The sequence below is a fragment of the Cucurbita maxima genome, unplaced genomic scaffold (genome assembly GCF_002738345.1).
Source record: "Cucurbita maxima cultivar Rimu unplaced genomic scaffold, Cmax_1.0 Cma_Scf00009, whole genome shotgun sequence".
NCBI lineage: Eukaryota > Viridiplantae > Streptophyta > Magnoliopsida > Cucurbitales > Cucurbitaceae > Cucurbita > Cucurbita maxima.
The window spans coordinates 4,285,805-4,311,750 of NW_019272025.1; the positions used below are offsets into that span (position 1 = coordinate 4,285,805).

Genomic DNA, 25,946 nt, shown 5'->3' on the forward strand with positions numbered 1-25,946 from the left:
GATTACACGATAAGTTGAAAACATGAAAAGGAATTATCGAGGATAAAAAATAACACCCAATTTGATGACCGGTTAAAATATATTCTCCTATTAAATATTAGATTGGATTCAACATAAATAAATAAATAAATAAATAACATATAACAAGATAAATGAGCCACAAATTCATAATTAAAATGAGATTTGGGCTGGGCTCAATTAACTAGGCTCACAAGAATTGGACAAATAAGGCCCACGTAAGTCCTTTTAAATTGGGCTGGGCTCCAAAAAGCTACGAATTTGGCCCATTCAAAATCCATTAATAATAAAAATGAAAAAACTCGACCACAGTGGGAGTCGAACCCACGACCTTTTGATCCGAAGTCAAACGCGCTAATCCACTGCGCTATGCGGTCATTTTGTTAGAAGTGAAATTTTTAATTAATATCAAAGTAAACCAAATTAAAATAATATTTTAAAATATTGAAGACGGAAAGTAATTGTGGACTTTACATAAAGGAAAATTTGACATGCTTCATGGCACCCCTTGATTTCAGGATCAGCTCACTTTACTTTTTATATATTTTATATATTTATTTAATTTTTTCTACTTCCATTATCAATTATAATTTAAAATAAATTCATAAAGTTTTTAAAAATAAGACCGGTTACTTCTCGTAAATAAACATTAAACTTTTCAAAACTTATCGAGAAATTGATAATGAAAATATTATGAGAGTACGTATTTAATTAAATTATCGTGAGAATGAAGGAAGACAGAAATGAAACTCAAAAAGTAGTGTGTCTAAAAATTGTGATGAACCGAAAAGTTCGATCAACTTGATTAAACCCGTACTGTCTAGGTTTTAAAATACGTAAATTAGGTCTTTTACAAATTTTTTTTTATAAAAAATAAAATTTAAAATAAACGATTGAATAACCCGATTGATTGGGTTAATATTTAATAAGAGTTGTTTAGGTTAAGTCAAAAAAAATGTCTCAACCTAATCAACCCGATTCAGGAACGCCCTTAAAAAGAACAATGTGGAGAAGGGTAATTTAGGAATTACACATAGCCACGTGTCAGGAAGATTAATCTTAGGGGTTGGTGTTTCGCCATGTCCTTCTAAACGAATTGGTCCAAAAAAGTTTCCTCATTTTCTGGCTTGTTTGGTTTGTCCATATTTTATATCTTAATAACACGTATTAATTAGGATTACAATCTTATTAACTACTAAATATTTTTTTAAGAAAGTATATACAACGAAAACGATCCATGTGCCACAATTAGACTCGTCGAAAGATAGATACTCAGCATTACGGTAGTGTGAACCTTTGGCCAACAATGTTGAATCTTGTGGTAACATTGGACATTATGACCTAAATCTTGTGGTAACGTTGAATCTTAATGTGAGATCCCACATCAGTCGGAGACAGGTATGAAGTATTCCTTACAAGGGTGTGGAAACATCTCCCTAATAGACTAACGGTGATACATAACGGGCCGAAGTGGACAATATCTACTAGCAGTAGACTTGAGCTATAACAAATGGTATCACGTATCATAACCAAGTATTGGGTGGTGTACCAACGAAGACGCTGACCCACTAGAGGAGTAGATTATTTTAAAATCATGAGGTCGACGACAATGTGTAACGAGTCAAAATAGACAATATATGCTAGCGATGGACTTAGGTTGTTATAGTTAGGGTTTTGAACTCGGGATTCGTGAAACAATACCCACTAAGCAATTGCCATTATTTATTAACAAAAAATGCATATTATTTGCCAAAAATAAGACCATATAATCAACACAACTCTCTGTCATTCATGTCCCTAAGAGTGGAAGTAATCATATCATACCAACAAAAATAATTTCAATTAAAAAATTCCCAAAAATAAAAAAAATAAAAAAATAAAAACCAAAAATTAATGACAAGGCTTCAAATTACGTAATTATCCCCAATTCTTTCTCGTGGGTCCCACCCCTCTTCTTCTTCCTCCTCCTCCTCCTCCTCTCTCTTTGCTTAAAACCAAAATGGTTGCTCTCATTTCATCACATATTTCAATCCCAACATGAAAAAATTGGACTTTTTCTGCAAATCCAGAGCTTCCACGGCGGTTCGTTCAAGTTTCGGTCGTCGTCCGGTTGACGGAGATGCAAATTCCGGCGACCGGAGGAAATGGCAGCTTCCTTTTGAGAATCACAGAAAGAGTACGAGCTGTTCTTCTGTGAATCGGAAGGATCATTATGATTTACGAAGAAAAAGCTGCGCAGATGTGGATGATTTGAAGAGCTCTGTTTCTGGGTCCTCTGCTCGTTATCTCTTGAGTGATTCATCGTTCATTGACTGGTTACCGGCGGTCTCCGGCGAGGATTTTCCGGCGAAACCGCCGAACGAGAGGAACATGATAAGCCATAGTTCGCTGACTCGATCGTTGACAGTCCATGAATATCGTGGCCAAAAATCCCCTTCCTCTGTTCTTCAATCCCCTGTTTTGAAAACAGCTTCTTCGGCTGTTCATGATCAGGTTTTGTTCTTTTTAAGAATAATTTCTTGTCCTTTTCGTTCTAATTGGTCGGGATTTTAAAATTTTCTTTCATGATTCAAAAGGTTGTGGTTCTTAAGGTCTCATTGAACTGCAAAGGCTGCGAAAAAAAGGTGAAAAAACACATCTCCAAGATGGAAGGTAATGGATTGAATTCGACAAAGCTGTTCTTCTTTGCATTTTGAGCTAAAATGTTCATATAGTGTTGATGATCATGCAGGAGTTAGCTCATATAGTGTCGATTTCACAGCAAAAAAAGTGACCATAATTGGAGCAGTGAGCCCTTTTGATGTCTTAGCCAGTGTGTCAAAGGTTAAGTATGCTCAGTTCTGGACATCGCCGAGTTCTTCTTCGTGTTCGTCGTCTTCTTCATCTTCAACTCCGCAATCCTGTTCGTCATCGACATTTTGATCAATGGAGCTATTTGCTGCAAAAATCCCATCTGGGTTTTGCTTGTATTATGCAGAAAAGTTGCAGAATTGATGCTTTTCTTTCTTCTTTTTCTGTTTTGGGTGTAAATTTTGCTGTTTTTGTGATGAAGTTGCAGTAGTAATTCTGTGTTTCCCTGTGGTTTAGTTTGGGGAATAAAGAAAAATGTTTTTTCACTGTTTTCGGGGTTAAATCCTTCCAAATTTGACGTTTTGTGTAGCTACTTCTAACGACTATATGTAGCTCATCGTCTTAGAGAAACTATTCGATGAGACTGCTGCAATGTAAACATATACTTCTAACGACTATATGTAGCTCATCGTCTTAGAGAAACTATTCGATGAGACTGCTGCAATGTAAACATATACTTCTAACGACTATACATAGCTCGTCGTAGAGAAACTACTCGATGAGACTTCTATAATGTGAACATCTACTTCTAACGAGACTATATGTAGCTTGTTGTAGAGAAACTATTCGATGAGACTGCTACAATGTAAACATCTACTTCTAACGACTATACGTAGCTCGTCGTAGAGAACCTACTCGATGAGACTGCTATAATGTGAACATCTACTTTTAACGAGACTATACGTAGCTCGTTGTAGAGAAACTATTCGATGAGACAACTACAATGTAAACATCTGCTTCTAACGAGTATACATAGCTCGTTGTAGATAAACTATTCGATAAGACCGCTCGAACGTAGAGTGATTATGTTTGAGTGGGAAAGAACATGGTGGAGAAAACATCATTAAAACTTTCCAACAGTGAGAAACTAATTGCATGCGGTAGCAGTGGTGGGTGGGCACTCAAAGAAGAAAAGTTGCCTTTTCACATACACCTCTTTTCCTGTTCATGAACAATGCCTCTGTTTGGAAACCTCCATGGTTCTTTTTACCATGGGCTTACTACAAACCTTCTCACTATGTAACTTTCCATTATCAGCATCATCTTTAACCTATTTTTAGTATACGACGAAACCACCAAACCGCCAAAGCCGTTAGTAGATATTGTCTATTTTGGCTCGTTACCTGTTATTGTCAGCCTACTAAGGAGAGGTTTCCATATCAATTGAAGTGGAATCTCACAGTCCACCTTCCTTAGGGGCTCAACATCCTCGTTGGCACACCGCCGGTGTTTAGATATCANTTGAAGTGGAATCTCATAGTCCACCTTCCTTAGGGGCTCAACATCCTCGTTGGCACACCGCCGGTGTTTAGATATCAATTGAAGTGGAATCTCATAGTCCACCTTCCTTAGGGGCTCAACATCCTCGTTGGCACACCGCCGGTGTTTAGATATCAATTGAAGTGGAATCTCATAGTCCACCTTCCTTAGGGGCTCAACATCCTCGTTGGCACACCGCCGGTGTTTAGATATCAATTGAAGTGGAATCTCATAGTCCACCTTCCTTAGGGGCTCAACATCCTCGTTGGCACACCGCCGGTGTTTAGCTCTAACCATCTGTAACAGTTCAAGCCCACCACTAGCAAATATTATCCTCTTTGGGCTTTCCCTTTCAGGGTTCTTTTAAGGTTTTTAAAACATGTCTGTTAGGGAGAGGTTTCCACACCCTTATAAGGAGTGTTTCGTTCCATTCTCCAACCAATGTGGGATCTCACAATCCACCTCCCTTGGGGGCCTAGTATCCTCGCTAGCACAACGCCCGATGTCTGGCTCTGATACCATCTATAACAGCCAAAACCCACCGCTAGCAGATATTGTCCACTCTATTCCGTTACGTATCACCATCAGCCTTACGGTCTTAGAACGTTTCTACTAGGGAGAGGTTTCCACACCCTTATAAGGAATGCTTTGTTCCTCTCTCTAGCCGATGTGAGATCTCACAATTCACTCCCTTGGGGCCCAATGTCCTCGCTAGCACACCGCCCAATGTCTGGCTCTGATACATCTATAACAGCCCATACCCACCGCTAGCAGATATTGTCCACTTTAGTCTGTTACGTATCACTATCAACCTCACAATTTTATAACGTTTCTACTAGAAAGAGGTTTCCAATACCCTTATAAGGAATATTCCGTTCCCCTCTCCAACCAATGGATTCAAACGAAAAACATGAAGGCGATCACAATAAGAAACATACTTGACCTATTAGTAGTATGCATACAAGGGAGGAATCAACCCTCTTCAACATCTCTCATAACGTGTTCCATGCTGTTCGACATAAGTTTGGGCCAACATAACCACACTCACTCCCACCCCTAGTGAAGATAACCCTGAGAACAGAGGTGGGTCTGATGTGAACAGCATATTTTGAGAGTGCTCTTTTGCTTTAAGTGTATCATTGTGAACGAGCCACGGTGAACCAGACAAGGACAACGGGGTGGAGCTTTTGCTCCCAAGTCTGTTTCAACTTTGGCAATGGTGGGTCATCTTCTTCTCTATGATTCTCTAACCCCATCTTAGCTTCAAACTTTATCATAATCTTCCACACATATGCGACAAGAGCTTTTCTTTAATCTTACTCATCTCCTTCTTCTTATGAAACTTTCCATAGGTTTGGTACCCATTGAGCTCATAGCCTAAATCATAGATGGTACTAAAGAAGCTATAAACAGTGTATACTGAAATGGATACCCTTTTCCCGCTCTGTGGCAACAAGAAATAGCAAATGAAAAGCAATTGGCATAATGGGCTTTTTTTCTGTCTTAACAGTGGGTGGGTCTCATGAGATCTATGCCGGCCGTCGGAATAGCGGGGTGACACCATTCCCGGACTTAGCAGTACATGGGTGTTTAGACCGGGCATGAATGAGTTTGTTTGAGCGGCTCTCACGCATGTAGACCAGAAGATCTCACATAGAGATCTTCGTGGGACTAGAGAGGGAGTCTCAATTGATCTTTTCTAGAAATCCTTATCATGTCACCAAACGGAGATCTTTCCATTGTCAAAGGGTTTACTCTAGAAGATTAGGTTACTACCGGCCTGCACGCCTCTACGAAAGGGATTGACTACGTACGACCGAGAGGTCATAAAGATTGGAACCCGGAGCAATAAGAACAAAAGCCCTACCCCTGCTGCTACACCTACTGGGACTTGAAAAGGCTTAGAAGATTGAAGGTTGTTTTCATAGACAAACTAGGGCAGGTTTTGAAGTAAGAAATTAGACGCAGATATCATTGAAGCATGAATCTTCATTTCTATTGTACATAGAAGTCTACCACATGAAGTTGTTAAAGAAAACTGCATCCATTTCAACATTTGATGAATACCCATGTTTCCAAAACCCTAGAAATGAACATAAAAGTGTAATGAACTCTGAAAAGTCATGAATAAACCTTCAGAAATATCTTGGCTAAGTACATAGAAATGTAATACACAGAATTCATTGTGTGAAGAAGCTAGAAATTCCATATGTAGTTTCAGTAATGCTTACCCTTTGAGCTACTTCCGCCGAGGATTGGAGTAATTAGCGAAGAAATCGAATCCACAATCCCATGATCTAATTTTCAATTTTTTTATTAAAATATTTCAAAAATTGTTCTCTGGGTTATTTTGTTCTGTTCTTCAAATTTCTTATTCCATCTCCTGTTTTTTTAATCTTAATTTTTCTATTTTTCGTGGGTAGTTGAACAATTTTCTAAGAAGAGGATTTAAAAAAAAAGGAAAAAAACAAAACAAAAAGGAGGAAAATGAATTCATGTGTGGCTGCTGGGATTCGAGCCCAGGTCTCCACGGCCACAACGTGGAATTCTTACCACTAAACTACAGCCACTTTGCTTCTTTGATTTACCGCTAATAAATCATGTACTTTATCCAATAATTTGCATTTATTATTAATAAATGTTTAAGTTATCTAATAATAAATCATAAACACTATCGAAGTTCTTCGGCCGATAATCATTTTGTTTTGGTTTTCGAAAATTAATCATGGTTCCTGGTAATTTTTTTTCATCATTTTCGTACCTCTTAAAGAAATATTTAAATTTCCAGTCAAAATTTCAAATGAATACAAGGTTTTAATCTAAGAGGGACAATTATCTTCCCTCCGTTTTCTGTATCATAGAATTTGATCAACTTCCACTTGCTGAACATGAAATCTGATGTTGGGGAAACAAACTACAATTTCACTGATGGAGTTGCTCATAAACACAATTTCATTGGATGAGTTGGGATCATGATTTCGAAGGGAAAATCGTCGTTCTCTATGCTACATCGAAAATGTTGCCTTCCGTCGATTGAATTGCCTTTGTCAATTGCTTCAAATCGGATTGCAAATCGTTGGTTCATCGGTTTCGTTGATCGGATCCTTGAACCGAAGCATCTCTTCTCAACTCTGGATTCTGAAGAATTTGAGCACGAAGTGTTTGATAATACGATACTCTTTCTCCGTCAACGTCTTCCCTACCAAGCGTCTCCAGCATTGCTGAAGAAGAATCAGGAGTAGGACAATTGATAGAGAGATTCGAGACGTGCAATCTGCAGAGAGGGCAACTCGAATGGTTACGGAGCCAGGCGTCGATGCAAGAACTATGAAACGAATGATTGCAATTCGGTAAGTTTTTAATCATTTCGCCTTCTTCGAATTCGCCCAAACAAACAGCGCATTCTGTATTGATGCTTGCCGTTGATTCGGCTTCTTCGTTCTTTTTGAACTGTGATATAGGTAGCAAACGAATCGTCGAGGCCTCCAATCCATGGACATGCATTTGCGGAGAAGGATCGTTAGGGTTTTCATCGAATTGGACAACAGATCGACCGCAAAACAATTCATGAAGGACACGACACCATCGTTTCAATATTCTGTAGTTGCTCAACAGTAGGACGACGATGCATACGATGGCGATGATCGAGATTGACCATGGACTCCAGCTAGAGTAATCAGGTACCGGAGATAGCGGCGGCGGCGGTGGCGGACTTGATGGCATGTAAGAATATAGAATCGTAGATTAGAGAAAAGCATTTGAAGATGATAAAAGTTATCGAAGGGATTCGATGATTATTCTGTTGATCTATAAATTGAGAAGAATAGGGAATCTTGCACCTGAATATCTCCGTCAAAAAGCAGATTGAAATTGCATTTAGATGATATCCAAGTAGAAAAAGAACAAACACATTGAATGCTAGTTAAAATACTTAAATATTGCTGTTTCTTGCAATTCTTTCTGCTGTGGAAATAGATTGATTAGCATGAGAGGGTCGATGATGAAGTTAATTTTGATGTAAATAAAGCTTCAAATCCCGTGATTAAAACTACCAAGTCATTTTTTACACTGCCAACTCCAGATCTTGATTTGTACAATGGTGGTCTCATTGAATTTTCTGTCTCTTGGCAGATAGAATCTGAGCGTTACCATTTGGAGCCATCAGCCAGGCACTGTTGAAGCAAGAACCAGAAGATGCACAAATTTGAGAAGACCCACGAGACATTTCAGGGTGTAGAAGGGAATGCAGTGGCTTTGGGGAAGGGCTGCTGGGTTTTGAATGGAGGTTTATGCAGCCATTGACAAGAAGAGGGGGAATCTTGAAGGCTTGCAATGGCGGCGGATTACACCATTGGGGAAGCGGTCCGGCGACGAGAAGTGTCTGAAGTAAAGGACCTGCTTCTGTAACAGCTTGCAGGAGATTGCCTTTCTGAGGCAATGTTCTTCCCTTGACGAGATTATCCATCACAGTAGAGAACAGATCAGCCTTATCTGTTTTGGGAGTGTCCAGAGGAGGCTGAGGGGCAGCATTGTACTCTGTGGCCATGGGCTGAGCTAGAAAACTTATTTTGCTTGAATCAGCCATGTTTGGAGTGGAGAAATCTGGCGATGAAACTCCATCAAAGAACGAATCGGCAGGTGAAGAACCATATGATTGGTGATTATAAGTCTCATAGAGACTGTTTGATTCTGTGATGCTTGAATTTGCTTTGGTGGGTATGTTGAGAGGGCTTTCAGGGTGGAAATGAAGCAGAGCTGGTAATTCAGTTGCAGCAGTGGGCATAAACTTGTTCATCAGTTTCTGCAGTTGATCTCTTGCTTCGTCTCGTTCTTCATATGCTGCCTGCAGGAGAAGAAGTAAGCTCTTCACTTTCTCTTTGTTCTTTATACTTTCTTCATTTGCTTCCATTTTTAGTGACTCAAGTTCAATAGTCGTCTGTAGTAGCTTCTGCTTCAAATCCTCCACGTTCTGCCAATTGAAACTAGATTTGTTAGTATAAGCAGAACAAAATATTGTTCTAAAGAGAGAATCATCATCATTGGTTCTCATGGACAACTAGAGAGAATTATCTCAACTTATAACAGCCCAGCCCAAGCCTACATAGAATTATCTCAATTTATAACCGTCCAAGTCTACTACTAGTAAATATTGTATTCTTTGAGTTTTTCCTTTCAAGTTTTTCCTCACAGTTTTTAAATTGAGTCTACTGGAAAATTGTAACATCCCAAGTCTGACCAGCTAGCAGATGTTGTCTTGTTAAGGTTATTCTTTTTAGGTTTTCTCTCAATGTTTTAGAACGTTCCCAAGTCTATAGCTCTAGTAGATATGGTATGTTTTGGATTTTTTCTTTTAGATTTTCCTTCAAAGTTTTTAAAACGCGACTACTAGAAAAAAGTTTTCACACCCTTATAAATAATGTTTTGTTCTGACTTAGGATCTAACAAAACACTTTTGCATTTACTTTTCCCAAAAAACACAAGAATAAACTATTAGGGGATCAGGATGAGGTTATAGAATGCGAAGAAGGCGTCCATTGTCAAATAGTGCAGCAAAATTAGGTTCTCACAAATCAATGCCTTGGAATAACATATAGAATTATCTCATCAATACCGACATATTCCTTTCCATTTGCAACCAAACATGCTCAAATATAATAAAAAAAAGTCATGAACAGCACAAACACTGTTACTCCCCACCCCTGCTGCAGCTACTAGGAACAAGACAAGTATAGCATTTGTGTCCACTTCCCCCACCAAGGAACAAAGTAAACAAAAAGATCTAGCTTGTAAGTGCCTTGTGATATAGGAAAATCATTACAGAATCCAACTTCAGTGAACAAAAGAGATCATTTTCATCCAAGATTTTGAACTTAAGAAAAGCAGAAAACAGAGTGGGGGGAAGGGGAAGAACAAACAAACAAACAAACAAACAATCTATGCAAGGATAAGCCTTCCTAATTCAAAAACCCCCAAAATTGGGAAGACCCAGAAGAAGAAATGGAGTGAAGCAAGTCTTGGAAGATGAACAAGAGAGAGAGAAAGAGAGAAACCCACCTCCTGAAATCTCCATAAACAGCCCACGTCCTCCATGGTTTCTCCTGCTTGCTCAATATGGAGAGAAGAATGGAGCATGAGAATGATATAAGCTAAGCTAGAGAGAGAGAGTGAGAGAGAGAGAGTGAGACAGAGTGTGTGAGAAATGGGTTATTTTTCTTTTTCTTTTTCCCCTTCACAAAGTTCCTGAGAATGGTTTTAGTCGCATCAAGAAAGAAAAAAGGGAGAGAAAAAAACAGGAGAGGGTGATGCATAGAAAGAAATGGAAACTCCAAATTCTACGCCTCAGAGGGAGGACGTATTGAATTCCATTACAAACCCCTTCAAAATGGAAAGAAAGAAAGAAAGGGAATTCCCTATCTTTCTCATTCTCTCACATGCAGGTCAAGAACAGGCAGTAAAGACGGGGTTAGAGTTTCCTTATATGAATCCCTCTCTCTCTCGCTCTCTCTCTCTCTCTACAATACAAATACAAAATGCCTACCTTTCTACGCTTAGGCTCCGTGGCCCATTATCCTCCCAAATTGCCTCCCTTTCAAACTTTATTTCCCTCCGGCGGCTCTCTCTCTCTACTGTAACACTTTTCCTTGTAAAAGGGGGTTTTCTTGTTCTAGAAATGGGCCCATGGAAGCCCATCTTCTCTTCCCATCCATTTCAGACGGATAATTTGATAATTTTGTTAGATGAATACAAATTTTTACCATGGTACGATATTGTCTACTTTGAACATAAGCTCTAATGACTCTACTCTGAACTTCCTCAAAAGGCCTCATTACCAATCAGATAGCATTCTTTAATTATAATCCCATAATCATTCTTTAAATTAGCCGACGTGGGATTTTCATCCAACACCTTTCCTCGAACAAAATACGCCTCCCTTTAATCGAGGTTCGACTCATTTTCTTTTGTAGTCTTAGTCATTTTTTACTAAGCCTTCAAGGCTCACAATACTTTCGTTCGACATTTGATAACTCTATTGACATGACTAAGTTTAGGGCATGACTCTGATACTATATTAGATGAATCTGACCCTCCATAATGATATGATATTGTCTACTTTGAGTATAAGCTCTCATGACTCTACTTTGCGCTTCTCCAATTGATTACTTGTTCCTAAAATTTAAAAATGTGTTAAAATTTCTCCGATTTTTAGTATTATTGTGTCTAATAAGTTTTTGAATAAAAATAGAGTTAAATTAATTTATTTTTTAGGTAACCGTTTGAATTTGTTATTTGATATAATCTTAATTTTTTTCTTTTGTCTTTTAGAAGATCAGTTAATATAAAAGAAAAATTGAAAGGTTAGCACATGTAAAATTGAAAAATCTATTTGTTGGAGGGCCAATTATATAGTTTTAAATTTAGAGGGACTAAATAGATATTATTATGATATTCTAGAGAGAGAGAGAGAGATTTTGAAACGATGACGTTTTTGTGTCCTTCCAAAAAGTGGGACTCTTTGTAATTTTACGTTACATGACACAGCTGTCCAGCAAAGAGGAGACCGAATTCGCTTTTACCTCCCTAGTTTCCTAACAGCTAACGACTTTACCTGTCGACCATCCTTTGGAATATAGTCATTATTATTATCATCTAATTTCGGGAAAGAATGTTAGAAAAAATTCTCGAAAAGCTTTCAAAGATTCATTTAGTTTTTTTCTCTTATAGATGATGTGAATTGAATATCGCTTAGAATCATATTGAAAAGTTATACAAACATACCTGATACGTGTAAAACTAAAAATTAGTTGAATTGAGTTTAAATAAATAATTTTTTAAACTGTTGATTTAATTCTAAAATTATTTTTTTTTTCACTATTTTTTTCTTTTAACTACTCTTGCCAATAGAATTTAAAATTTTTGAAAATTCATATTAAAATATCAACTTTTTAATAACATATTAATTAAATAAATAACATATTTGAATTAATTTGTGTTGAGTTAACTTTGAACAAAATTATTTGAATTGAAAATAAATTTATATCTCAATTAATTAAATTTAATCTAAACTTTTCAAACTATAATAATTTATAAACGGATTAATTAATTGACAGAGGTCCTGAAGAGAAAATTTACATGGGAAGTGGGTAGGTGTCTAAGATGGGCCATTAGGAAATTGACACGTGGCCGAATGTCCTAGTCAGTAGCGCCGGACAGTGACCGACGTTCTGCATGGTTCGGAGAACCTTTCCCTTCTTCACCGTGTTATGTGGCACATGCAACTGCCTATTAATCGTGCTACTCACGTGGCTATTTCTAGCTTGCACGTGCTTCGCCCCATCATTTTAATTCTAATTTTCGTTAATTTTAATTAGTACCGATAAACATGAATTGGCCTATGTCCTATTCTAATTATCACTCAATATCCGCTGTACTCCTAGAGATGCCTTATATATATATATCTATATATATATGTTACATTACCCATATTATTATTATTATTTTAATCTAAAAATTGTCGTATCCATTTCCTTATTTATTTAATATTTTTAATATAAGAGATTCGAGTGTCTGATTTTGAAACAAATTTACCATTTTTAAAAAAATTTAAATTTAAAAATTATATAGATAAATATTTTCACCTAAATAAATAAATATTATAAGCCAAAAAAAAAAAATTAAAATTGACTTATGTATATTTTAAAATTTTACCAATCAAATTATTAGATATTAATGTTTAGTTTTGGAGTTTTATTTTTTAATAATTTATGCTTAGTTTTACATTTTTAAATGTATTATAATATTGTTAAAATAAAATTTATAAAATTAATTGAAAGAAAAAAATTACAATTCAAACCAACTTTAGAGCTAAACGAGTGGAATTATGCTACCATCAACGATTAAATGTAGTTGTAAATGTAAATTAAAATTAAATCTATAATTTTATTCCAGATGGTTAAAATGATTAAATTCCAATAATTATAATAAAATATTTTAAAATAAGGTAAATAAAAAGGGATGGAAATTATTTGTATTAAGGAACAATTAAAATTTAATGATTACTGATCGAATAATCAAGGGAAAAAAAGGCCCCTCATGTTTTAGAGAGAATGCCCCAAAAATGGAAGGAAAATGATTGCGACAAATGGTGGTCATAATTTAACCGAAGAACGATGATCCAGTAAAAGCCTCAAAGCGAAAGATTTCGACGGGCAAATTCACTGGGAATCATCATTTCGGAGCTCGGGTTAATTGAGTTTGTCGAGACGGATAGTGGTTTCTCAAGGGAAGAAGAATTCGACAGGTAAATTTCTCGAATCCCATTGTGAAACTTTTGAGTTAGATTGTTATTGGAGTGATTGAAACTTAGAAATGTTGTTTCATAGTTATGATTGCTATGATTATACACAAAAAGCAAAACCCAATGTGCTTAATAACTCATTTCATGTCATAGGATTCTTAATTCCAGTTACCCAAGTAATCAAACCCTTTCGTTTTTCCCCATCCTCCAACTTTGATTGGACACTGTTACTGTATTGTTGGCATTTGAATAGGCTGTATGGCAAAGGGAAAGGATGCCCGTTAAAGGATATGAATTTTGGAGAGGCAAAGGAATGCCCGCCAAGTGTTTGATAAAAGTCCCCAATGAATATTTTAGTGTAGGAAATGGGTGTCTGTTGCCAATGCGTTTAGGGTGCCTGGGTTGGAGTAGTGTATGAGACATGTGCATATAAACTAACACATTCAAAACTCAAGAAGTCAATACTTACTTTCTTTCTGCTTTTACGAAATGATTAGATTTGGTGGGTGGCTCGGGAAAATATAAAAGAAAAAGGGGGGAGGGAAAAAGGGGTAATAAAGACTGGATATTTTTTAGACAGAAAACTAGGCGAAGGAGACCACCGAACCGAACAGACAGATGCAAAAGCAATCAATAGATTAGTGGACACAGAAAGTCAATAACACTTTCTTTTTTCCCCTGGAATAAAATCATGGCCATTGCAATCATATATTTGAATGCTTAGTTATTTGCCAAAGGGGAAAGCGAAATGTTCTTTCCCCTCCATTTCTTTCAATTTCCTATCCAATTTGATACTTCAAAAAGTTCTAAAAGCTTCAATTATTCCATCAAGCTTATTGGTGTAATAATGTCACTGGTCTTATCTCTATTAAGAAGAATGATTGATTGTAGTATGACATGTTATGTGGTAGCTGGCTTACATTTCTTAAACAAAATGAAAACGGGAGACACGTTTTAAAACTTTGGGGGAAATCTCAAAATGGAAAGCTTAAAGTGGACAATATCTACTAGCGGTGAGTTTGAGCTGTTATAAATGGTATCAGAGCACCTGCATGATCCAACCGATGTGGGATCTCACAATCTACCCCCTTGAGTCCAGCGTCCTCGCTGGCGTATCACTCAGTGTCTGGCTCTAATACCATTTGTAACAACCAAAACCTACCGCTAGCAGATATTGTCCTCCTTGGGCTTTCCCTTTCAGGCTTCCACTCAAAGTTTAAAATGTGTCTGCCAAGGAGAGGATTCCACACCCTTATAAGGAATGTTTTGTTCACCTCTCCAACCGATGTGGGACCACACACAGAATCATCTACATATTTCGTATCCTTATGCTTAAAATATAAATGATTGTTTAGAACGATTATATTTGGAATCATTTTTTCATCCATATATAAATACGACCAATAAATATTCAAATGCCTTTTCTTAATCCTGTCAACCAAGCAAAACATGTCATTGTCCTTGTAGATTCTTCTTTTTTCAGGATAGATTTAGTAATAAGAACAAAAATTTTAAAACAATTACAAAAATGTGTGGGACATGATTGAACTACACAAAACATCAAGGACTAAATTTCGAACAGGCTTATAACTCAAGGATGAAAAATATATTAAACCCAAGAAAGCTGATATAGATTTGATTATCATCCTAGTTTCATATAATATAACTTTGGTCCATGTATTTTCAGTTTTCGTTTATTTTGGTTTCTATACTTTCAACCTTGTTATTTTAGTCATTACATTTTGATCTCTTCATTTTTATCCCATTTTAAATACTGAACTTTAAAGTACTTTTAGCATATGTAGTATTCATAGATATACAGGCTTTTAAGTGTACTTTAAAACGAGGAAACTATATTATAGTAATCCCTTTTCTTCCAAGTTCAAAAGACAGAGAGTCGGAAAGTCTAACCTTTTGTTTTCTCGTTGGTGGAGTTCTTTGGATAAGTAACATATTGTTTGAAACAATATTTTATAGGTTATCAAAAAAACCCTTAAATTATGAGTTTGGTTTTAATTAAAATTTCTAACTTCAAAAAGTTTCATTTAAGTTTGTTTCAAAACAACCGTTGTAGGCTTTTGATGTTAAATTTGTAGATGAAAGGTTTGTTTCCATTAAACTTTTTCTTTCTTCCTTTCTTCTTTCAGATATAGATAGTTTGCATCCAGAAGACTTAGATTTCAGTTCTGATAAGTCAGTCAACTTTATCATAGAAGAATGCAACCAATACCATAAAGGGTTTCTTAAATGACTTCTTGCATTAAGGTTTAATGAATGTCTACTGCATCTAGATTTCAGTAGAAGCAAGGTAAAATCTCTGATATTTGTAGCAGATTACAATTATCCTTGCATGATTATTGCTTACTAGTCCAGCCCTACTAGACCCATCCGCTATGGACGAACTTGGTACATGGCTAATAGTCTCTGACAAACAACAAATTCTAAAATCAACCTCTAATTTTCACTGTTTAGCAATTTAAACAAAGTGGCTTAACGGCCCAAGCCCACCACTAGCCGATATTGTTCTCTTTAGACTTTACCTTCTAGGCTTTCCTTCAAAGTTTCAAAACACGCCTGCTAGAGAGGTTTCCACACCCTTATAAGGAATGCTTCGTTCTTCTCTCCAACTGACGTGGGATCTCATGCAGAGAGACCTAATTTTAAAGGAAAAAGAAAAGAATTAACATAAGATAAGCTCCAAGACAGGAAAGTGATGAAAACAGAAGGCAGCTGTTGAATCTGTAAAACAAAAAGAAAGAATTATGAACCAGAGGGCAACAACGGAAAATTTGGATATCAAGCAAGAGAGCAATACCAAAGCTCATTTAAATTACCGACTAGCTCCTGATTGATTTCCAAGAATGCAGCAATTTGCAGGAAACCTTCTAAGAGAAAGGAAATCATAAGAACTTCTCTTATCCAATTCAGCCTACAATTTTGAGTTCCAATCGACATTCTTCAACATTTTCTATCAGATTCCTCAACCTTCATAGGAACCAGAGGGTAAGAAACTTACAACAAGCTCTCCCACGAAGAGTAAGCACCACCAGTATATGTGGTGGCTGCAAAATTTCCCACAAGTCTGTTAGATGGCTTCTCTCAGGTTTTTCCTATGGAAACGGCAATTTGGGGGAAAATCACTTCTTGGACAGTGGCAGTAGGAAGTAGGATTGAAATGAACTTGGGTCTTCTCTTGTTTCTTTTGACACTCTTGTGGCCTCAAAGTCAATAAATTGCCAAACATAGAATCTTATTTTCAGCTTAGGAATTAATTCTTTGTGTCTCCACTAAGAGGAAATTATTCCAAGGCGGACCGACAAAATGTATGGCAAGAATCTGCAAAAATAACTCGTTGTATCCAAAGTAGTATTAGAGACGTGCACATTTTTGTTTGTCAGAAGCCCATAAGTGAATTATTTATTCATTCAATATTATTATCTTAATATTCTGAGATGACAATCCTAATCCACAAGCAAATCTCCAAATCTTGATACGTGTTTATTAGACGTTCAATAAGCGGACAAGATTAGTTTTGGTTAAAAGTTATTCCCATCCGCACTTTTGTCTTTCCACAAGGAATGTGGACGAGAATCGTGGACTCTTGTAGATGACTCTTTTATGTATCTTTTTTATTTCAGTCACTTCAAATTTTCTATTTTTTATCAACAAGACTTAGCATATTGATGTTTTAATGCGACCATAATAACTCAATGCCCTGCTGAGTGTTACAAGTGTTCTCTCTTGTTCTTGTGTCGCACTAGCACTTTTCAAGTGGATGAATTCTAGGTCTTTTTGAGTGTCGTGTCAAATTGTTCTGAAATTCTTCTTTAGCCTAACCTTGTTTGTGGCTAATTGGAAGGCGAAGATGTTTTGATTCACTGTTTGGTCAGTGGTGAGCTAGTAATATATTGTGAGATCCCACGTCAGTTGGAGAGGGAAATAAAACATTTTTTACAAGGGTGTAGAAACCTCTCCTTAGTAGACGCGTTTTAAAATCTTGAGGGAAATCCTAGAAAGAAAAACCAAAAGAGGACAATATACATTAATGGTGGGCTTGAGTTGTTACACCTACTGAAGTAGCAAAGTTTGATATCGAAAGGGACTATTTTTCTAAATGTTAAAAATTAACCCACAACATTGATTACTATTTTCAGATACTTTCTTTTGAGAAGGATGTTAGATACTCTGTTGTTATTGTTTCTATTTCGACAAATTGTAGAATAGAATGGTTTTTGGCAGGCATCTATTGAATATGCTCATCATTCACTACTATGCTACCTTTTACTTCATCCCATCTTTCCATTTCCTAATATTTTACCTAACTAAAAAAGTGAGATAGAGATATAGAAATTTGAACTTCTAAACTAAAAAAAAAAACTGTGTAGAAACCTCTCCCTATCAGACACGTTTGATATTGTGAGACTGTCAATACGTAACAAGCAAAAACGGACAATATCTGCTAGCGGTAGACTTGGGTTGCTACACCAACTTAGTGTTGGATCGGTATGGCAACCCTAGAGGGGGGGTGAATAGGGTTTTAACGATAAAAGTGTTTAAACTTGATTAATTTTTCTAATGATAAAACTTTTTACAAATAAGTAGAAGATGATAATTACTAAAGCAAAATAATTCAAGTCAAAACAATAATCAAGTAGAACATGCAATAAACATAATAATAATCTTGAAATTAAATAGGAAAGAGTTAGAGAAAATGACACCGTAGTTTTATAGTGGTTCGGTCAAACTCGACCTACTCCACTCCCCAAGCGCCTCTTGGGAATTTGAATAAAGAACTTTTCCGACTCTTTCCACGGATCAGAGCCAAACCGGTACACCGCTCTTTTTACGAGTTCAAGAGCAAACTCAATCCTTTCAACGACGCAGGATCAAACCGATACAAGTATTTGAGTTTGATAATAACACACCACAACTCTCTCAAAGAGTAGATTTACAATTTGGGATACTGACAACTATTTCCTCACAATATAATAATAATCCCTCTCAAGAATAAGATGAAAAGAAATAAACTTGTAAGCTTGGAGAGAGCAATAAACAATGGAGACTTTGAACAAATGAGGATTGAAGAATGTATGTAAGTTGTATATATTAAAAATGTGGGGAAGATGAGTTTATATAGAGGAGAAAAGTGGCAAAATGTAGGATTGAATATTGACCATTGGATTGTGTTAGGAATAATGGAAGGTGGAGATTAAAAGTAATTAAGTAAGAAAATTTTCTAAATTCATTTATTTCAAAATTTTAATATAATAGTAATATAATATAATAATAATAAAAAGTTATGTGAGTAACGGTAAAATGTAATTCAAAATTTATTATAAATATAATAATATAATAATAATAAAAATGATGTGAGTAACTACCAAAATTTTAAAATATAATAATATAATAATATAATATAGTAATAATAAAATTCGATGTGAGTAACGGTTATATTCAAATTTATATTTGTAAAAATAATTTTATTTAGAAATGTAATAATAAGAAAAACTCCACCATGTGTTACTCTTCCAATATTATAAATGTCATACTTTGATATATTTTGATTTGTCCATCATTTTGATTTTGTTGCCACATCATCACGTCGGGTATGTTGTCTCGACTCTAATTTCTTCGTTTTAGCTCTGATTTGAGTAATTGAAAAGTTGTTGTAATCGTTATTCCCGACCTTATACTGTGGACAGTTCAAAAAACTGAAAATAGTTAATAATTAAAAGTAGGTTTGTTATCATCAAAACATCAATAATTAATTCATTGAAATTAATTAATGTGAGATCAAGGGCCAATAAGCCAACAATATCCCCCTTTTTGATGATGACAAATCATTTAAAGAAAAATTCATAAAAACCAATAATGCAACATCCATGTAATAATATCACTACATACTAATATATTATCATAAATTTCACTCAAGAGCATATTCTCCCTTATATTAATGTCTCAAGAAATTATGAAACACCAAGTAAATGATTCATAAATTATAAAATAACAAATTTAGAACATATTTTTCTTAATTTTCTCCCCCTTTGTAATCATCAAAATGAACAATTGAAAGAGAATGCATTTAATAATGACATAATGGCTCCCCCTAAAAACATGCATTCAAAAATTATAAAATTCAAGATATATCACAACGAATAATACCAAGCTCAAGCCTATTTTTGCAAAAAATTTCTTCATTCAATGGCTTGGTGAAAATATCGGCCAGTTGATTATTAGAGTTTACAAAATCAAGAATAATATGTCCATTTTGCACATGCTCTCTAATAAAATGATGTCTAATGTCAATATGTTTAGTTCTAGAATGATGAATAGGATTTTTAGTTAAATTAATAGCACTTGTATTATCACAAAATATAGGCACACTATGAAACTTTAATCCAAAATCACAAAGAGTTTGTTTCATCCAAAGAATTTGAGCACAGCAACTAGCAACCGCAATATATTCCGCTTCGGTAGTAGATAAGGCAACCGAATTTTGCTTTTTACTAAACCAAGAAACTAAGGAACTACCAAGAAATTGACAAGTTCCACTAGTACTTTTACGATCAAGTAAGCTTCCGGCAAAATCTGCATCAGAATATCCTACCAATTTAAATTCAACATTTCTAGGATACCACAATCCTAGATCAATAGTTCCAAGCAAATATTTAAATATTCTCTTAACGGCATGTAAATGAGATTCCTTAGGACAAGATTGAAATCTAGCACAAAGACATACACTAAACATAATATCGGGTCTACTAGCGGTCAAGTAAAGTAAAGATCCAATCATACCTCGATAAGCTTTAATATCCACACTTTTACCTTTTTCATCCTTGTCAAGCTTAGTGGATGTGCTCATGGGAGTTCTTGCAATCTTACCTCCATTGAACTTGAATCTTTTGAGCAAATCTTTAGTGTATTTCTCTTGATTGATGAAGATACCATTCTTGAGTTGTTTGATTTGAAGTCCAAGAAAGAAACTGAGTTCTCCCATCATACTCATCTCAAACTCACTATGCATACATTTAGAAAATTCTTCACATAAAGAAGGATTAGTAGAACCAAATATGATATCATCCACATATATTTGCACTAATAGCATATCGTTTTCTTTAATCTTAATAAAGAGTGTAGTGTCGAGTTTGCCCATTTTAAAATCATTCCCAATAAGAAAATTACTAAGTCTATCATACCAAGCTCTTGGAGCTTGTTTTAAGCCATAAAGAGCCTTTTTCAACTTATAGACATGATGAGGAAATTCTACATTTTCAAATCCGGGAGGTTGTTCTACATAAACTTCCTCCATAATATAACCATTCAAAAATGCACTTTTCACATCCATTTGATATAATACAAAATTTTTGTAAGAAGCAAAAGCAAGTAACATTCTAATAGCTTCTAGTCTAGCAACGGGTGCAAAAGTTTCTTCATAATCTATGCCTTCCTCTTGACAATAACCTTGAGCTACAAGCCTAGCTTTATTTCTAATGATATTCCCATTTTCATCCATTTTATTTCTAAAAACCCATTTGGTTCCAATAATAGAAGTATTAGATGGCCTATGGACTAATTCCCAAACTTTGTTCCTTTCAAATTGATTTAGCTCTTCTTGCATGGCTAAAATCCAAAACTCATCATTTTCGGCATCCTTAAGACTTTTTGGTTCAATTTGAGAAACAAAAGCAAGATTATTAAATAAATTAATAGAAGAGCGAGTTTTCACACCTTGTTCGAGATCACCAAGAATCAAGTTCTTGGGATGAGACAAGGCATACCTCCATTCTTTTGGCATTGATGAAGAACCTTCTTCCTTTAAGCTCATCTCTTCTTTACTCGTAACAATTTCTTTGCCGTTGTCACTAACGAGTAAATCTCCAAAATTTCTTTCTAAATCATCACTACAAATAGACTCATTAGAAATATTATTGCAAGATTCATCAAATACCACATGCATAGATTCTTCAATAACTAAAGTTCTCTTATTGAAAATTCTATAAGCTTTACTAGTAGATGAATAGCCAAGAAAAATACCAATATCCGTTTTTGAATCAAACTTTCCAAGCTTTTCTTTGTTGTTCAAAATAAAACATTTACAACCAAAAACTTTGAAATACCCAACATTTGGAATTTTGTTATGCCAGAGTTCATAAGGAGTTTTATTTAATGAAGGTCTAATTAAAACTCTATTTAAAATATAACAAGCGGTATTAACGGCTTCCGCCCAAAAATATTTAGGTAAATCATACTCATTTAACATTGATCTAGCAAATTCTTGTAAAGTACGATTTTTCCTTTCAACCACACCGTTTTGTTGAGGAGTCCTTGGAGAGGAGAAGTCATGAGAAAAACCATTATCTTCACAAAATTTTTCAAAGGCAACACTGTTAAATTCTCCCCCATGGTCACTCCTAATTTTAGTAATTAAAAACCCTTTTTCATTTTGAACTCTTTTTACAAAACTAGCAAATCTTTTCAAAACATCATTCTTATGTTTTATCATCAAAACCCAAGTAAATCTTGAAAAATCATCCACTATCACAAAAGCATAATAATTTCCTCCATAACTAGCTATTTTAGAAGGGCCAAATAAGTCTATATGGAGTAGTTGAAGAGGTCTAGTAGTAGAAATCATATTTTTAGATTTGAAAGAAGACTTAGTTTGCTTACCCATTTGACAAGCGTCACAAATTTTATCTTTTTCAAATTTAAGTTGAGGGAGACCTCTCACTAATGAATTTTTTGAAATATTTGAAATCAAGTACATACTAGCATGTCCTAGTCTTCTATGCCATAGCCAAGAGTTATCAATCAAAACCGAAAGACATTTATCATTTGTAGGACAATCATTCAAATCAATAGTATACACATTATCGTCTCTATTTCCTACAAACAAAACTTTTCTATCACTAGCATTTTCAATTATGCAATTATTCTTATCAAATACAACTCTAAAACCTTTATCACATAATTGACTAATGCTAAGTAAGTCATGCTTTAAACCATCAACTAACAATACATTTTTAATGAGAGTACAAGAGTCATTACCTATAGTACCCTTACCAATTATTTTACCCTTCTTGTTATCACCAAAGGTTACTAAGCCACCATCCTTCTTGGAAAGATTGACAAACTTGGATGGATTACCCGTCATGTGTCTTGAGCAACCACTATCCAAGTACCACTTATTTTTCTTGGAGGCTTTCAAACAAACCTAAAAACAAAGATATTCAAAATTGACCTTTTGGTACCCATACTTGTTTGGGTCCTAGAAAGTTAGTATTCACAAATTTAGGAATCCATTTCATATTTGCATTCATATTAAAGACATTGTATTTAGATAAGTAACAAGAATAATCTTTATGTCCAAACTTACCACACGAGAAACAAACGACATTATGCAAGAATTTATTTCTTGGACTAAATTTGTGTATTCTATTTTTATTCGAAAAATTATTTTCTAAAACATTGTTAAACTTTGTATTTTGAGAAACTTTTCTTCCTAAATGAATATTTTGAGAATTTTTCAATTTAAAGCACTTAGGTCTAATATGACCTTCAACACCACAATAATGACATATAGGCACAAATCTAGATTTATCATACTTAGATACAAATTTACATGTGTTAGATTTAGGCAAGATAGGGGATGCTTTAACAAAGATTGTTTTAGAACTTGAAGGTGTAGAACATTCATCAATATAGCCTAATCCTCTTTTATCACCATATGACTTACCTCCTTCAAGTATTTTATCTAATTTTTGAGCACCTATTGTTAACATTTTAATAGATTCCTTAGCCCTACCAAGTTCTTGCAAATTATTTGATTCATTCTCTTTGAGCAATTTAATTAATTTATCTTTTTCACCACAATCATGCTCAAGAGTCTTGACTTTATCAATTAATGCATTTTTCTCATCACAATCAAATACATGCTTTTCACAAGGTACATCAATTTTAACAATATTATGATCCTTCTCCTTCAAGCAAGAAATTTCATTTAGCAAAGACTTATTTTCAATAATTGAAGTCTTATATTTCTTTTTAAGCACAACATACTTTGAACTAAGTTTTTCTAAATCAATTGTCATCTCATCAACAAGTTTAAATAATTCATGATAAGAAAGAGATTCAAGAGTTACCTCATCTTCTTGTTCATCTTCTTGTTCATCCTCTTTGTCACTATGAGCCATGAAGCAAAAATTTGCAACTTCTTCATCACTTCCACTTGCACTTTCATCACTATCATCCCAAGTAGCCTTCATTGCTTTCTTCTTGGATTTCTTAGATGATTTGAGGAGAGGACAATCCGTTCTTATATGACCCGGCTTTTTACATTCATAACATATTACCTCATCGTTTTTGCTCTTTTCACCTTTTGACTCTTTTTGATTTGTGAAATGTTTTTTTAATTGTTTCTTCCTTTTAATAAAATTTTTATACTTACGTGTGAAGTAGGCGACATCATCTTCATCAAGGACGTCCTCATCTTCAGAGTCAACTTTGATGGATTTTAGGGCTATACTTTTCTTCTTTTTGGATTCTTCTTCCATGTGCCCGTTCATGGTAATCTCATGTGTCATGAGAGAACCAATGAGTTCATCCAAAGGAAGCTTTGTGAGATCCTTTGCTTCTTGAATCGCCGTCACTTTTGCCTCCCAACTTTTAGGCAGAGACCTAAGAATTTTTCTTACATTTTCGGAGGTAGAATATACTTTTCCAAGATTTTTCAAAGCATTTAAAATATTAGTAAATCTAGTAAACATATCACCAATAGGTTCATTTTCCTCCATTTTAAATAGTTCATAATTATGAACTAACATGCTAATTTTTGTTTCTTTAACTTGATTGGTTCCCTCATGAGTTACTTCAAGAGTTTTCCAAATTTCATATGCCGAAGAACACATACATACTCTATTAAATTCATCATTACTTAAGGCACAATACAGACAATTGATAGCACTAGCATTCAAAGAACATTTTTTCATATCATGCTCATCAAATTCATTTTCTAATTTAGGCACCTCAATATTATTAACAATTTTTATTGGAATGTAAGGACCATTACTAACATTTAACCACAATTGATAATCAACGGATTGCAAATAAATTTTCATCCTAGCTTTCCAACATGTATAATTTGTTCCATCAAAATAAGGTGGCCTAGAAGTTGATTGTCCTTCACTAAAACCATTTTTAACACGTAGGTTTGCCATAAGCTCGAACAATAAAGTTTAGATAAAAAATCTATAGGAGCAACCTGCTCTGATACCAATTGTTGGATCGGTATGGCAACCCTAGAGGGGGGGTGAATAGGGTTTTAACGATAAAAGTGTTTAAACTTGATTAATTTTTCTAATGATAAAACTTTTTACAAATAAGTAGAAGATGATAATTACTAAAACAAAATAATTCAAGTCAAAACAATAATCAAGTAGAACATGCAATAAACATAATAATAATCTTGAAATTAAATAGGAAAGAGTTAGAGAAAATGACACCGTAGTTTTATAGTGGTTCGGTCAAACTCGACCTACTCCACTCCCCAAGCGCCTCTTGGGAATTTGAATAAAGAACTTTTCCGACTCTTTCCACGGATCAGAGCCAAACCGGTACACCGCTCTTTTTACGAGTTCAAGAGCAAACTCAATCCTTTCAACGACGCAGGATCAAACCGATACAAGTATTTGAGTTTGATAATAACACACCACAACTCTCTCAAAGAGTAGATTTACAATTTGGGATACTGACAACTATTTCCTCACAATATAATAATAATCCCTCTCAAGAATAAGATGAAAAGAAATAAACTTGTAAGCTTGGAGAGAGCAATAAACAATGGAGACTTTGAACAAATGAGGATTGAAGAATGTATGTAAGTTGTATATATTAAAAATGTGGGGAAGATGAGTTTATATAGAGGAGAAAAGTGGCAAAATGTAGGATTGAATATTGACCATTGGATTGTGTTAGGAATAATGGAAGGTGGAGATTAAAAGTAATTAAGTAAGAAAATTTTCTAAATTCATTTATTTCAAAATTTTAATATAATAGTAATATAATATAATAATAATAAAAAGTTATGTGAGTAACGGTAAAATGTAATTCAAAATTTATTATAAATATAATAATATAATAATAATAAAAATGATGTGAGTAACTACCAAAATTTTAAAATATAATAATATAATAATATAATATAGTAATAATAAAATTCGATGTGAGTAACGGTTATATTCAAATTTATATTTGTAAAAATAATTTTATTTAGAAATGTAATAATAAGAAAAACTCCACCATGTGTTACTCTTCCAATATTATAAATGTCATACTTTGATATATTTTGATTTGTCCATCATTTTGATTTTGTTGCCACATCATCACGTCGGGTATGTTGTCTCGACTCTAATTTCTTCGTTTTAGCTCTGATTTGAGTAATTGAAAAGTTGTTGTAATCGTTATTCCCGACCTTATACTGTGGACAGTTCAAAAAACTGAAAATAGTTAATAATTAAAAGTAGGT

At 34.7% G+C, this 25,946-nt stretch overlaps 2 protein-coding genes, 2 long non-coding RNA genes and 2 other non-coding genes across 7 annotated transcripts; 2 read left to right on the forward strand and 4 right to left on the reverse strand.

Annotated features, from left to right (window-relative positions):
• Positions 1 to 321: 321 nt before the first annotated feature.
• TRNAR-UCG lies at positions 322 to 395 on the reverse strand. The gene has a single exon. It is a non-coding gene; the product is annotated as a tRNA-Arg (tRNA).
• Positions 396 to 2,000: 1,605 nt separating this feature from the next.
• Positions 2,001 to 3,170, forward strand: LOC111484523 (protein SODIUM POTASSIUM ROOT DEFECTIVE 1-like). The gene is made up of 3 exons (XM_023131164.1): positions 2,001 to 2,511; positions 2,595 to 2,670; positions 2,750 to 3,170. Exons 1-3 carry the CDS (start codon positions 2,056 to 2,058, stop codon positions 2,938 to 2,940), a joined length of 723 nt encoding a protein of 240 aa, XP_022986932.1. The 5' UTR covers positions 2,001 to 2,055; the 3' UTR covers positions 2,941 to 3,170.
• Positions 3,171 to 6,626: 3,456 nt separating this feature from the next.
• Positions 6,627 to 6,698, reverse strand: TRNAH-GUG. The gene has a single exon. It is a non-coding gene; the product is annotated as a tRNA-His (tRNA).
• Positions 6,699 to 7,392: 694 nt separating this feature from the next.
• On the forward strand, positions 7,393 to 8,349 carry LOC111484562. Its single transcript, XR_002718524.1, has 3 exons — positions 7,393 to 7,478; positions 7,590 to 7,851; positions 8,264 to 8,349. It is a non-coding gene; the product is annotated as an uncharacterized LOC111484562 (long non-coding RNA).
• Positions 8,057 to 10,715, reverse strand: LOC111484506. Its single transcript, XM_023131140.1, has 2 exons — positions 10,183 to 10,715; positions 8,057 to 9,097 (listed from the first exon to the last, which is right to left on the reverse strand). The coding sequence occupies exons 1-2, from the start codon at positions 10,258 to 10,260 to the stop codon at positions 8,234 to 8,236; spliced, it is 942 nt and encodes a 313-aa protein (XP_022986908.1). The 5' UTR covers positions 10,261 to 10,715; the 3' UTR covers positions 8,057 to 8,233.
• Positions 10,716 to 15,331: 4,616 nt separating this feature from the next.
• On the reverse strand, positions 15,332 to 17,323 carry LOC111484553. 2 transcript variants are annotated; one of them, XR_002718512.1, is made up of 2 exons: positions 16,258 to 17,323; positions 15,332 to 16,077 (listed from the first exon to the last, which is right to left on the reverse strand). It is a non-coding gene; the product is annotated as an uncharacterized LOC111484553 (long non-coding RNA). The 2 variants fall into 2 exon arrangements; XR_002718511.1 differs by having other exon boundaries at positions 15,332 to 16,162.
• Between the last annotated feature and the right edge of the window lie 8,623 nt (positions 17,324 to 25,946).